Source organism: Passer domesticus, chromosome 3 (assembly GCF_036417665.1).
Source record: "Passer domesticus isolate bPasDom1 chromosome 3, bPasDom1.hap1, whole genome shotgun sequence".
NCBI lineage: Eukaryota > Metazoa > Chordata > Aves > Passeriformes > Passeridae > Passer > Passer domesticus.
In genome coordinates, this window is record NC_087476.1 from 108,247,383 (window position 1) to 108,261,679 (window position 14,297).

Here is a 14,297-nt window from a genome sequence, read left to right on the forward strand (position 1 = left end):
GTTTCTTTAGCTAGGCAGTGTGCTGACTCTGTTCTTCCTTTTGGCTAAAATTAAACATTCTCCCCACCCCACGCTGCTCTCCCACCCTTGGACTTCTATTACACTAGGCATGAGAGACATGCAGAGCAGACCATAGGTTGGCATGAAGTTTCAATTAACTATTAAGTTTTTTTAGCTAGGGATATGATCTAATTAAGCTTGAAGAGTATGCTTGCCCCAGGTGAATAGAAAGCTTGCCTGAACAAGCATTGTGGCACCGTGCAAAAATCACTCCCTATCAAAGGAAAAGCTTAATTTTATCCCTGCAAATCTAAATGGGATGTAGCACCTTCAGCAGCTCATATAGCTGCTATTTGGAAACCAGCTGTTTGGAAACAGTGTGAGCACCTCTGGGCTCATCAAAGCCCTCTGTGCCCATTCCACAGCAGCATTTCAGGAAAGCAAGTGAGGAGCCTCCTGGAGCTTGCAATGCCACATGCTTGGCGGAGGAAGTCCCAGGCGCTATCCAGGAGTGGGATTTTTGAAATAGTGCCTGTACCATCCTCCATACTGGCAACAGCTGGTCATCATAGGCATAATGGGTATCTGGGGTCCCTGGCACCAGAGCTCAGCCTTCCCCATTGGTTGGCAGGAGAGTCCAGGGTTTGTGCCATGAAGATTTTTAAAGCTGCTTGAATTTTGTTATTGTTTTTGTTGCTGTTGTGATTTTATTTCTCATGTCATTGGTGTGCCAAGTACTGATGGACCTCAAACACTGATTGATTAATGGGTAAGGCAGAAGTGCCCCATGCAGCCAAGACTGTGCAAGGTGAAAAAGCCATGAGATGTCCCAGAACAAAAGTCCAGCGCTTTCAGCATCATCTGGTTTACAGTTGTCCTGGACACTGTGTCCTGTCACCAGAGCTGCTGGAGCTCAGAAGACGAATGAGGCACCCGCCATTTTATTGTGCTTTGCTGTTGCTTCATACTATTTTTATGTGCTTTGAAGAAAAGCACTTGAAGAGCCAGTCCGTGACTTCTGAAAGTATCTCTTGGGTATTGGCAGACAATGGAGCAAAACTAGCAAAATAGTTTGCTCGTTGGCTCTCTACTGATGATCTGTCTCAATGGCAGGAGTGAAAGTTGGTACTTTTGTGGAAGCATTGCACAGGGCTTTTTGGTAGCTCATTCCTTCATCTGGAGCAAAGAAGGGGTGAAGTCAGGATGTCTGGGTGTCATTTCAGAGTTGAAGTTACTTTTCTGGGTGATATAACGGGGTGGAAAGCACAGGAAGCCTTGGTAAGCACGGTGGATGGGTGCAGCTCCTTACCTCCACCTCAAGTACTTAATTAGCCAGAGAGCATGAACTTTAGCAGTGTTTCTGATAGTGATTTCCTAGAAGCTACTGCTTATGAGCTCAGTCTGTTACTGTTATTATTCCAATTTCTGCTTGTAACTGATGTGAGTTTTTTAATTACCAATACCAGTACTTAACAGGAGGAGCTACAAGGTGGTGTAGAACATTTGGTCCCATAAAACCCTGGTACAAGAGCACACGTGGGGCAGACAAACCCAGAAGGTAGCAAAGGTAAAAACTGATCTATTGAATTTGCAGCATTTCAGCAGCACTTGAATGTAAGTAATCATGTGGAAAGGAAATGTGAATTTGCAGAAGGTGGGCACCTACTGATGACCATACTGTTACAGGCAGTCATTGTTGTTCTTAATACAAAAGCAGAAGGCATGTGGCTTGGTGTAGTGTTGGTCAGACAAAGAGCAACTGCTTAATGTTTGATCCAGTATAGAGATACTTAACAAATTTGTGTGCAATAACCGTACCAACAACATCTGCATCATTATTGCAGTTGTGGTAGAGGTCAAAGCCAAGTGGAAAGCATGGCTTTGAAAAGCATTGCATTTTCTTAACACAGATAATTTTCCCCCTGCTAGTTAACTAACATCCACTAACTAACGTGGAAATTTAATTGTATTTCCTAAACAGTGAATGCCCTAGTTCAAAGGGATGACTTTCAGTGGACAAAAATAACTTGGCTATAAATGGTACTGAAGAGTGAAGTGATGAGGACATATTAAGAGCATAAATATTTAAACCTTTTTTTCAGGTTAAGTTGAACTTATTTTCTGCATTGATAGCTTTCTGTGCTCTGGGAATTCTGCAGACAGATTTGAATTCTGCTCTTAGGTTGGCATTGAGTACATGTGCACGGCATTGGTTGCAGTGGGAATTATCTAGATTTCCTTGCAAGAAAAAGATGGAGAAGTTGCTCTAAAAAGATCCTGAGTGAAGATAAATTGATGTGGGGGTCCCTGTCTCCTACTCTCCCCACCTCCTTTAAAAGCAGAAGACCCCTGGGCAGTGCTGTGCCTCAGCCTGACTCACTTAAGGAGGTTAAGATATGTATAATAGAACAGAAGTCTGAGGGCTCCTTGTGATGCTACATCAGCAAACACAAGATGTTTCTGAGCCAGAAGCAAAGTTTGGTGCCTCCAGACAAAGTGATGGGTCTGTTCAGCTTTGGTGACTTGTGATGGTCTGAAAATAGTTGTGCCAGCAGGTTGGTGCAGAAGTGGTGGTGGGCCCCAGCACATCCCAGCTGCATCCTTGTCATTCACAGCAGTGATGGTTTTGTCTTCATTTGAATGCAAACTTAAGGCAGGAGAGTCCAGAACAACATTTCTGTTTGTGGCAAAGCCCTTCATTTCCAACAAGTACTACCTTAATGTTGTTACAGTAAGCATACCAGAATACATATCTGGAGGGAACTCCTAGCCCTGTGGCTGTGGGGGAAATGCAACATCAAAATAACTTGATTTATTGGTGTCAGCTACAGAGTATTGTCTATGCATCAATACATAATGGCTTTAGATGAGGTGAAAACTGAACAACAGTGTTGGTTAGGGAAACAGCAGATCTGTAATGTGCAGGATGGCCTCCCCATATGACAGCTCTGGGGACCTGGGTGAGGAAACTCGCTGCAGCTGCTTTTGTATAGAGAATAGTATGACCTGCAGATGGAGGCTTTTGCTGGTATCTTAAGCTTCAGAAAAACAAATATTCCCTCAAAATAACATAAAAAAATAAACTTCCACTTCTTCCTGTTTTTATAGTTCACTTGTTTCCTCAGTGTCATGGTTTTGTCTCCAGTACTGTAGATTGTTAATCTTCAGAGGATCAGGACCTTCATAGAAGTGTTTCCTGTACATGTTTATCTGTCTTTTTAACAAATTAGTATCTGTTTGTTCGCCTCTGAATTTTCCTGCAAATAATAGGAAACTCTCCCCTCAATAATAAGGCTTTTTGCAAAAAAAATACCTGGATGAATCACTGCCAAGGGTTAAAGTACCTTTTCTATGACTTCATTGATGGCAACCTTTAGGACATCTGCAAGTAGCACCAAATTCCAGAGGTCACTGTCCTTGTGTTAGTTTTGGCGAAGCATTGTTTTAGATAAACTTCATTTACTTGGTTGTGAATGCATCTGGAGGACTCCTATCTGAGTGTTAGCTGGAATTCCAGAAGAGGAATGCTGCTACATCCTAGGCTTTCTCTTGAGACAGCCACAGATTTCCACCTAATCCTTTAGCAAGGTGAGCGTTGGCCATTAGTCAACTGTTTTCCACATCCAGATGTTGCATTGCCTTGTTATAATGGGATGGAAACAATCTTTTCAGCTGCTACACTAATAACTTCTGTAACTTCTAGCTAATCTCAACACTGTTTGTAAGTACATGCATTAAATGTGTAAATATATTCCTCCTATATTCCTCATGCATGTGTGTGTGTGTTGGACAGGGACTTAACTCCCAAGTGCTCACTGCACTCATGGCAGCCCAAGCACATCTGGACAGGGTGAAGACAGGAGAAATGTGATTTCTCCCCTCCCAAAATTGATGGTATGTGTCATCCATGCATTTCCAAGGGAGAGCACTGGATTTGGATGAGTAACTGACTTTCCCCCTCAGCTTTCTATTTCTAAAGGAGCTGTCGTCATCTGACTCCGTCACTGAATCTGCTGCAGCTGGGCCTGTAGGTCAGAGCTCGTCCTGGGGTTTCCATGGCAGAATGCACTGGGCTGTGTTCATACCCACAGCATCTTCTCAGCATTGGCCTGGTGGCTCCCAGGGCTGTCCCTGAACAACCTGCAACCCTTGTTGTCCCTGCAACCTGTGCTGGAGGAAGCACAGGTTGAGCAGCCTCCTCATGCTGCTAACATTAATAAAAAGATATCCCTGAACAAAGGAGCAGCTTGTGGGCTTTTGCCCCCCATCTTGCAGATTAATTCTGGAAATATCTCTTTATCACACTCAGGCATGGAGGAGTTTTCTTTGATTTGGGTTTGGAGTTTTTTTTCAGAGGCCTTGTCAACTTGTGATTTCCCATTGTGGTGCAAACTGTTTAGCAAAGTTTGTACTCATCTTGCTTTTGGGCAGTGAGTCTTCTCCCTTAGGAGGCCAGAAAGTCATTGCTGTTTTCTGAGAATATTAATTTCTAGTGGAAAAGAAGGCCATGCAGGGCAGTCTTGACACATCACTCTTCTGCTGACTTCCCTGGGAGCCAAAACATCACAGTGGAGTGCTGGGCATAGAGCTGCCCTCCCTTTGCACAAATACAGGGGAGACCCATCTTCAGACCAAGGCTCTTCCTTGCTATAGTTTCTTATGCTCCAAGATGTTAGTGGACATAGTGGCAGAGAGAGATAAAACCAAAGTCAGACTTGTGGATGAAAGTGCCTTAAGGAAAAAAAAAAACCCAAGTTTGTAGGTGGAGCATAAAAAGGTAAGCATACACTTTTTATCCTTGGAATTAAAACCCTGGTTAAATCTGAGTTTAAGGAAAGGGGAAAAAAATGAAGCCATTTTGGATTGAGATAAACACTTGTGGTTTCATTATCATCTGCTGAACATGCGTAGAGTAGTTGTTACATGGCTTGAGACAGAGAAAAACCAGTGTAAAGTTAGGAAAAAAAATCAGGGTATATCTTCTTCCTCCTTTGTAGATACTTCAGTCTGCTATTGGAAATGGACAGTATATGGTATAGATGGGGCTTTCCCAAACATAAAAGATGGATTCTTTCTTCCCACAGATCTTCTGCAAAGAGATAATGTTGCTTCTCTTCAGGTTTCATTTTTTGATGCTTTTAAACAGTGCTGTGGTCATTTAAATTAATAGACTTGCATAAGCTGTTAGCGGGATTTTTTGGTCTGATGTTGTGGTATTCCCCAATGGATCCAGAAGATTTGAGATCACAGCTCCCAGCTAGTAGTGAGTGTACCAAAAAACCTGGTGGGCGCAGGATGAGAAGCTGCTTCACCATCTTTGCTGCTAAAAGGAAAGACCATGGGAGTCTTTGATCTCTTCCATATATTATCAGGGGACACCAGCTGTCCCTATACTGAACCTTTTCAGAAGGAATTGGTGTGAGAGCATGAACATGCTGTGCGTTGAACAACTCATCCTTACCTGCCAGAATGAGAAAAAAGGATGACCCCAAGATGATTTCCCTGATTGATTTCTCTGCTGTGTAAGGTGCAAGCAAAATCTGTCTTGCCAGGGACAATTCAGCAGGCACTTGGCACCACCATATCTTTCAGCATTTAAAAGATTCTGCCTGTTAAAGCAGAGCACAGGAAATACAAGCCATTAAATGCATGTGACAGTGTTGTGACCAGGTGAAGGACAGTGGTAGGGAGAGAGGCACGCAACTGCCAGCATCTTGAGGAAACGCTCGTTTGTTTGTGCTTTTTCCAAAGCCCTTCGGCTGTGCAAGGGAAGCGACAGCAGAGATGTAAACAGGAAATCTGGCTGCAGGGAGAACAAAGTAGGGGTTAGGAGATGCACACAGTTGGCCAGAGGAAACCAAAGGTACTGGTGAGAAATCTCTGCCTGCTATAGGACTTAAATAATAAAATCAGTAAGCTAAGAAACAGAATTATAGAACCATACAATGGTTAGGGTTGGAAGGGACCTTAAAACTCATCTTGCTCCAAAGCCCCTGCCATGGGCAGGGGCATCTCCCACTAGACCAGGTTGCTCAAAGCCCCATGCAACCTGACCTTGAACACTTCAGGAAAGGGGCATCCACAGCTTCTCTGGGCAGCCTGTGCCAGTGCCTTACCACCCTCTGAATAAAGAATGTATTTTTAATATTTAACCTAAACCTGCCTTCTTTCATCTTAAAGCCATTCCCCCTTGTCCATCCACGGCATGCCCTTATGAAAATAGTTAATGCTGGATGTCCTGATCCAAGGCAGGCCTGGTGACACTTGCACTACTCTTTACAGGAGGGGAAGCCTGCCTTATGTTTTTTCTGTGTTCTCAAGGAGGCAGAATGTGAGTATAACTATCATAAATGAGCAATAAAATAATTCCCACATTACTAAAAATGAAAGTGGAATCGCAAGCGTTAACTATCTTCCTTGTAAGTCTATAAAACAGCAGCTTGTTCCCAAGAGCACTTGAAAAGAGGAGCTGGACAAGGTACATTTTAAGGGCAAGATAATGTTTTACTAACACTGACAGAGAAGCAGAGTGATCTTGAAAACTTAAGCTAGTTAGTTCAAGTCAGTCCCTGGCAAAACAGGGAGCTGGCTGACAGGAAGCACAGTCAACATCAGATTGGAGAGTGTGAAGCTGGAGCTGGTCAGCACGGTTTTACAGGAGTTTTCAGTGATTTGGGGAGTGTAGGTGGATAAAGATTATTGTATCCTGATGTCTGCCTCTTGGTCTGCAGGTGGTTTTACCATCAAATATTGAGTTGTGGCATGGGGCTTTCCAGAATATAGTGCCAGCCCTCAGAAAGCAGTAAAGATGATTTTGAAATCTAGAGGGAAGAAATTGGAGAAGACACAAAATTATATATCTGGTTTAGGATGTGCATAATTAGTCTGAGAGTACTTGCATGGTAAAAAAAAATATATCCTAAAGAAAAGGAAAGCACAGATGCAGTGGTTAAAAGACTCACATTAAGTACCTCTACTTTGAGCGAAGTATTAAAGTGCAAAATAAAAAGGGAGGAGCAAGGCCTTGGGTTTTCAGTAGCTTGTTTTTTAAACCAGTTTCCTATCAAGAAAATGAAAGTTTGCAGTGTGCCCTGTGATGACTGAGGCCATGTCACACAAGTAAGGCAAAGTACAGGGTTAGATTTCCTGGAGTACATTACAGCTGTTTGTCCAGGTATCAATTAGGAGCTGTGGAGGAAGGGTTTAATTAGAAGAAAAGCACATGAGGCTTTTCCGGTGTGGAGCAGCTCGGTGCATGTCATTTGTGTAACCTCTTTTCTGGTCATGGATGTTTATGTGGAGTCCTGTAAGATGCTCTTGGCACTTTCCTTTGATCTGTGTGCAGGAAAATGAAGTCCATATGGCCTCCACCCAGATCCTGGCTGGAAATACCCATCTATGCTGGGGTCATTTTTTTTTGTTGTCTTACATATGTACAAAGGTCCATTCATCTATGAGAATGACATTCAAAATAGGGAAAACATGGTAATGATATGTAGGGAGGAGCATTTCAGTGCTCCTGTAATGTTCAGCAGCCTAAAGCGTGTAATAAAATGTCTTAAGTCCTTCCTAAGGATCTACTTTTATGCCCTTTTTTCCTATTTTTCCCATACTTCCTGCTTTTCCCTACAACACAGCTTAATGAACCCAGTATTCAAGAAAGCTTTGTGGACAAAAGGGACGGCATAAGTGCAGTGGGTCTCTCAAGTGCTGGGCATAAAACTACACTGATCGTGTATGAAGTCTTTTGTTAGGTCTTGTTGTTTGTTTGGAGGGCGTTTGTTTGTGGGAGGGTTTTTTGGGTTTTTTTGTTCTATTTTGGGTTTTGAAAAGTCACCTTCTTTACCTCTTACAAGGCACAGCAAGCAGTGTTAAGGCAATATTGCTGTGGTTAATCTTGAGTACTACACTTAAGGTAAGTTGCCTGGTGTTCCCAGAGGGTGAGGCATGACAAGTTTCAGTATTCCCAAAATGGACCTGGCCCTGCAGATACTCAGACACCTCACCCTGCACTGGAATTGTGTGCTGAGACATCTTTGTGCCCAGTTCACAACTGCCAGGGCCTGGTCCTGGGTGCTCTGTTAATGTTTTGCTGCAGGAGTTCAGCACATTGACATGACTGCTGTCAACAAGGTGACTGAATTTCATTCTCTTCACCACAAGTACTCCAGCAGCTACAGTGAAAATGGGCTCCTCTTGCTCCAGCCACTGTCTCAGCTCTTTGAACTATGCTTGCAATTGGCTGGCAGGCAGCAAAAGACAGATCCACTAACTTGCTGCCTTTCCAGGTGCAGTGTTTACTTTAGATTCTGACAGAAGAACCCTGTAGCAGCATGAATTTTGCTGGGAAATGGGGAATATGTTCATGTCTTGGCACAGTTACTCACTGGTCCACACTAGGAATTGCAGGAAGGCTTTGGAGGATATTTCACTAGCGCTGAGCTAGCATGGATGTTCAATCTACTGGACTGGGCAGTATTTAAGGGCAAAAATAATTATTATTGTAATTATAATTTTTTTAAAGGGCAGCAGCATTGCCAGTCTATGGAGCTGAGGTTTGTTAGCTTAACCTTAAGGTTAATGAACATGTGCAAAGGTGAGAACCCAACCAGTGAGTGATTCAGTTGATGCTGATCCAGTGACTTGATACCTACTTCCCTTTGGAGAAAACCCTTGGGAGCAGGGCTTGAAGCCAGCTGAATGAGTTGGTGGCTCTTCTTGACTGATGCAACAGGCTCTGGATGGAGACAAGAGGCAAGGGCATTACTTCCATCCCTATGGATTGAGCATGCTGTAACATTTGTAGAAGAGAGCTTTTTTTCTCTCTTGCATTTTCACACGCAGTGTTTGTCCCCACCTGCTCCTGACCCTGGGCAGAGCAGCAGCTTTGCAGAGATTACCCAGGTGGTGGTTCAACCCAGCCCCATCAGCTGAGAGCTGCCCCACAGCAGCTGTGAGACTGTGGTACCTGTACAGTGTGATGGCTTTTCTATGTTATTTTTCATACTGGAACTGTTTCTGATGTTGCTCATGTGTAAGAACCATATGATGGTCCTAAGACGCTCTGTATGCTGAGCCTTGAGTTTTTAGGAGGACCAGGGGCAGGATGGCCTGCGGACCAGTAGGAAGGCAAGAAAACAGGAAAGCCTGGGGAGATGTAACTGCTCAAGATATTGTTTCAAAAACATGATTACAACACAGCTTATTCAAGGATAGTTTTGTCTTACACAGGAAGGCTAATTTCATCTTCCCCCATCCCTTGGGAGAAAAGCTTTAGAAACTGGACTCACAGCAAAAAGTGCCAGGCAGCTTTCTTGAATTTTTCTGGCTGATGTTGCTTTGGACTTGTCTGCTGAGTTCTTGCTGGAGACAGATGAGGATAGAGCTGATGGGTGCTGCATTAAGCATTTGAAGGTAAAAACAGTGTTGCTGCTGAGCTTGAAGAGGAAAGTGAGGTGGCAGATCCTTGCACATCTGGATAGGATGTGTGGACTGGGGATGTGCAATTAAAATCTAAAAAACCCCCCACCTATTATTTTTAATTACTTGCATAGCATGGTGCTCTGACTAATGAGTTAACCCATTGATTGCAAATGCACTTCTACTAACACAGACTATTCTCTGGCCATTAAACTTAAAGATATTTTTATGTTGTATATTGAAATGCTGTAAATGCAGCTGTCTGTTGATACCACTGTGACAAACTTTGCTTGCTGCCTGTTGTCTTCATCACAGCTTTGGACTGTAGCTTGATTCCATTGTCGTGACAAAATCCAGCCAAGCTGCAAATAGGTGCCTGCAGCTGCACCTGCACACGTGCTCACGGGGTGCTGGAGAGAAGCAGTGAACAAATGTTGGAATGTCATAGAATCAAAATGGTTTGGGTGGGAAGGGACCTTTAAAGGCCATCTAGTCCAGCCCCCTCTGATGTCCCAGCATCCTCCATGTGGCCTGGTGTCTGCTCACTGAAGCTGGGTTCAAGCCTCATTGGTCCTTAGCTCGACATTTCCGTGGTCCACACATGAAGTTTTCAGGAGTACCTGTGATATTAGGTTGTCAGTGTCTGTAAAGTGGGGATGCAGCTTTCCTCTGAAGGATGATCACAGGCAGCATCACCTCGGTCACCATTCTCCACCTTGGGGAAAAAGGGATTTTTGTCCCCAGTCAGGGTTAAAACCATTTGGATTTAAGGCAGAACAGAAGCAGCTGAGCCTGGAAACAGTTAGCTTTCTTCTCCCCTCCTGCCTAATCATCAGCACAGATTAGTTCAGAAACTCGGCAGGTATTTTTAGAAGCTGCTTTCAGAGCCGTAGTGTCACAATTTTTATTCTTGTTATCGGTGCTGAGGCATTTCTTGAGCAACATTTCTGCTTTAATGAGAGGGCGTTAGGGATCGTCATAGAACTTGTGGGGATGTACACGACACCCTGGCTGAGCAAGAGATTCCAGGAGTTGTGAAGGTTCCTGAGAAGCAAGGGAGTGTTTGAGACGGAGTGTCCGAGACAAAGCTCGTGTGCAGGGATGCCGCTGCTGGCACTAAAGTTGTGTGGCTGCAGCAGAGATGGGGTATAGGAGGATCTGTAGCTGATACTTAGAGATACCAACTCATTGTCCACTGGAAGTATTTAAAACCCCATTAAAAGTTGTGATGGAGGCAGACCTATGGGAAGGCTGAGTGCTTCCTCCAAGCCTTCTGAGTTGTTTGGACCTTTGGTCCCAGCGCTGTGTTGGCAGCTTTTGGGAACAAAATGCTGACAAGCTACCAGAGGAAATGACACCTGCATTCAACCTTGGACCTGTTTGCAGCCCTGCGTGCATGGGTGCCGTGCTGGGCAGCCTCTCAGCAGCATGTTTGCCCCATCAGCTGCTGCTATTCACCCCCGTCATGACTTTATGGCAGTTGTATCATAATTATTTTATTTTTTTGCCAGCCTATAACCGGGGTGGGGAAACAAGGATCTTTGGTCGATGTTCTCTTCCGAGCCGGGAGGATATTGCGAATGAGTAATGGTCCGGCTGGGGCTGTACTGTGCAGAATACCTCTGGGATGACTCACCCCGCACAATGCAGCACATCCCTCTAGGAGACTGAATCACGCATGGGGGGAAGCCGCCTGCCCGCCCGGCAGCAGCCAGCTGGGACACGGGGTAAGCGGAGCAGACAGGGAGGCTGCTGGTGGCAATGCTGCTAAAACGGAGCAGTAAAGGTTTAAAATGCAGAGGAAATGGCATCCCCCAGCAGGTAAGTGTCCTCTGGCTGCATATAATTCCATATTTTTTACTCCTGGGGTTCTTTTTCGTCTGCTTCCCACCCCCCCCATCTGCCCCCACAGCCCTTCTGAATGTTGTCTAAATCAGCATATAATTTATCAGTGAATATGTATGAATTCTTCTGTGAAGCACCACCTTTCATTTATGGCTACGTATCAATTTATTTTTTTTCAGAACTAGTGGTTTAATATTCACCCTTTCTTGAAATTCCAATAGGAAAAATAGATGCTGCCTGGGAAGCTGCTTCCCTTGATGTCCCTCTTCACGGACATTTGATGGAGTAGGGGATTTATAAAAAAAGGTTGAAGGCAAAACCAATGTGTGCTGGTTTTGATGTAGCCAAGAATGTCTTCTTTTCTTTTTTTATGTTCATTTATCTGGCAAAAGATGAAAACCCTTTAGATTTAGACTGCAGTTATCCTGCTTACTCCCTCACCCCTCCTCTGATACAGACCCAGCTGGAATTGAGTCACAGAATTGTTTTATTTTTTTAATATTTGCAAAATATTATCTGCTCTTCGTAGTTACAACATAAGTGTCATTGAGGATGTTTACAGAGGAATAAATATAGTTGTAGTCTCCACTGAGCAAAATGGAGGAGAGTGGGGGAAAATTCAATTTCCTTTGGGTGAGCGATTTTTTTCTTTTCTTTGTAAACTTTGAGTTTACAGGAATACTGTGTTTGTCTGTAGACATAATCATTTTTATGGAATGCAGTTTCTGTGGTTGTCAGTTTTGGGGGTTTTTTTGTTGGTTTTTTTTTTTTCTAAGTATTGCTGTTCATTAGCTTGTATAGGATAGCAGTAACGCAGTGCTTGTGGTCAGTTTGTGTTAGAAAAAAAATCAGGGTAGAAACTTGGTTGTGATATTTTTCTTTTAGGTGGGGGAATCAATTCAGGATGCAGATCTTACGAATCTACCTATTTGGCTGGCTAAACTTTTATGTCATTTTTGCTTATCTTAAACGTGGTATAAAACAAATACCATCTGTCATGCAACAACAATTTATTACTCATTACTGTAAATGATAGTGCTAATTAGCTTCCTTGTAATTTGTTAATATTTCATACTCTTGCACGAAAATAGGAGGACTTGAGGCTGCAACTCTTGCCTGTACTGCAGGTGAGGTGCAGGTCAAATTATTCAAATTTATTAATGCTGGCCTTTTTAACTTTTCAAGGCGTACCACCATGTGCACCTATAACCATTTATTGCAAAATTGACCCATTCAACAAATTTTAAGGCAATTTTTTAAGAGATTTCATTGAATGGTTGGTCATTAAAAGTTCTGTCATTAGAATGTGTGTCCCAGTGATGTCATGGCTGCTGTCTAGAAAAAAAAAATCAAATTTTGGGGGGGATTTTTTAGGAAAAAAAAATTAAATTTTTGTAACAACATTCGTAACTTTTGATAGCTCTAACACAGTTTCAGCAATGTTACATAAATGCTTCAATACAGACACAAGTCATAAGTTAATCTGCCCCAATGCCATTAAAATGTCATTTTAATTCAAAATCATTTGTGTAATAAGCTAATTTCTGGGGAGAGACCTAGAGCTGCACCAGTATCTTTGCTCGCCTATCAGCATGCTTGTAAGCCAGCTTTTTTCCCTAAAAAGCTGCTTCCAGTTCATTTGAGGTTTTGCCCATGTGTACAGCACTTCATGGGTATCACTGGGCAAGTCTGGCACAGGAAAGGATGTTATGCTGGCCAAAAAAAATGGATTTAGTCCATGCAGGACTACATAATGTGTATATTTTTGAATATACATATATATATATTATATATAAAATATAAAATGTACATATGTATTTCAGGAATTAATTTTCATATACTTCCTGGAAGGATCTGAACTAATTATGAAATCCCATTTGAGCTAGTTAGGATAGAGCTGTTTCTTGTAAACTCAATAAAATCAGCCTTAAATGTTGAACAAACGTTTTGGTGAAAGGGTTCCTTTGTTCCTCACTGCTTTGGCATTTAAGGGAGATGTGGAGGCGTGCGGCTGGGTTGTGCAGGTGTCTTGGATTTTTGAGAAGTCCTTTTTCTTCTGGGGAAAAAAACAAACAAAAAGCAAAACAACAGACCAAACAAACCTTCTATTAGTTTTTCCTATGGAGGAGTTTTGGATGCGCTGCAGTGCTGGAGGCAAACCCAGGCTTGCTGAGCACTGGCTGTGGAGACCTGACCCTTCTTCATTTTGCCTTTGGGGCTGCTCTAGGCAGCATCTCTGGAGCAAGGAATGTGGGGACTGAATTGCTTGTATTTACTCTTGACTGTGTGGAAACTAAAATTTCCTAGGTGCCTTTTTATTCTGGTGGTGTTTGATTTGAAAAACAGAAAAATACAGGTTGCAAATTGGTTATACAGGAGTTGGGTTACAGGTATAGAGATTCTTTGTTCCTGGTGTGATGCAGAGGTGAGGGCAAGAAAAACTTTTGGGAGATTTTCCATGGTTTTCTTCAGATTCCGTTCTAATATTTGATCTGGCCAGAGAGACACAGATGTCTCTTTTTCTTGGTGATAAGTAGTGGTTTTGATACTTAATGGAAAAGTTTCAAACCTGCTGGAAATCTAAATAGTGTGGAAATATCAATTTAATTTGCTATAGCTGCATACCCTCAGAAGTTTGCTTTCAAACAAATTGCTAAGTTAGGATTTGAAGAAGAAAATGCTGGTTATAATCTGCAGATATGTCACATTTGCAAGAAGCTTCACGAACCAACCAACAGATCAAGGAAGTGGGACTCCAAAAATAGCAGCTTTTAATGTCCCTGCTTTCTGGCTGTGGGATGAACTGCAGAGAGGAGCCTCACAATACAACTTGCAGCAATCACCTGGGCAGAATGTGATGGATTTAACTCCAGCTGTTGGAGCTTTTGAGGCAGGAAAAACACCTGGCACTGTGTAATATATCCAGGTCAGCCAGAGACAGATTATTCCCTAGTAATCGTAGAGTTACATTTGTTTGGATCCAAATAGTTTAAATTGTGTTTGTGTGCCTGGTTCAGCTGAACTGCCTGACC

The 14,297-nt window shown here is 42.9% G+C and overlaps 1 protein-coding gene across 2 annotated transcripts in view; it reads left to right on the forward strand.

Moving 5' to 3' along the window:
- SPRED2 (sprouty related EVH1 domain containing 2) overlaps nt 1-14,297 on the forward strand; it is a 59,346-nt gene that overhangs the window by 13,801 nt on the left and 31,248 nt on the right. Inside the window, exon 1 of one of the 2 annotated variants that reach the window (XM_064414930.1) lies at nt 11,088-11,241. The exons of the other annotated variant lie outside the window; for it this stretch is intronic. Within the exon in view, the coding sequence (XP_064271000.1) occupies nt 11,225-11,241 (17 nt within the window). The 5' untranslated portion in view covers nt 11,088-11,224. Of the gene's footprint in view, nt 1-11,087; nt 11,242-14,297 lie in introns of those variants that run through there. 2 annotated transcript variants of the gene reach the window in all.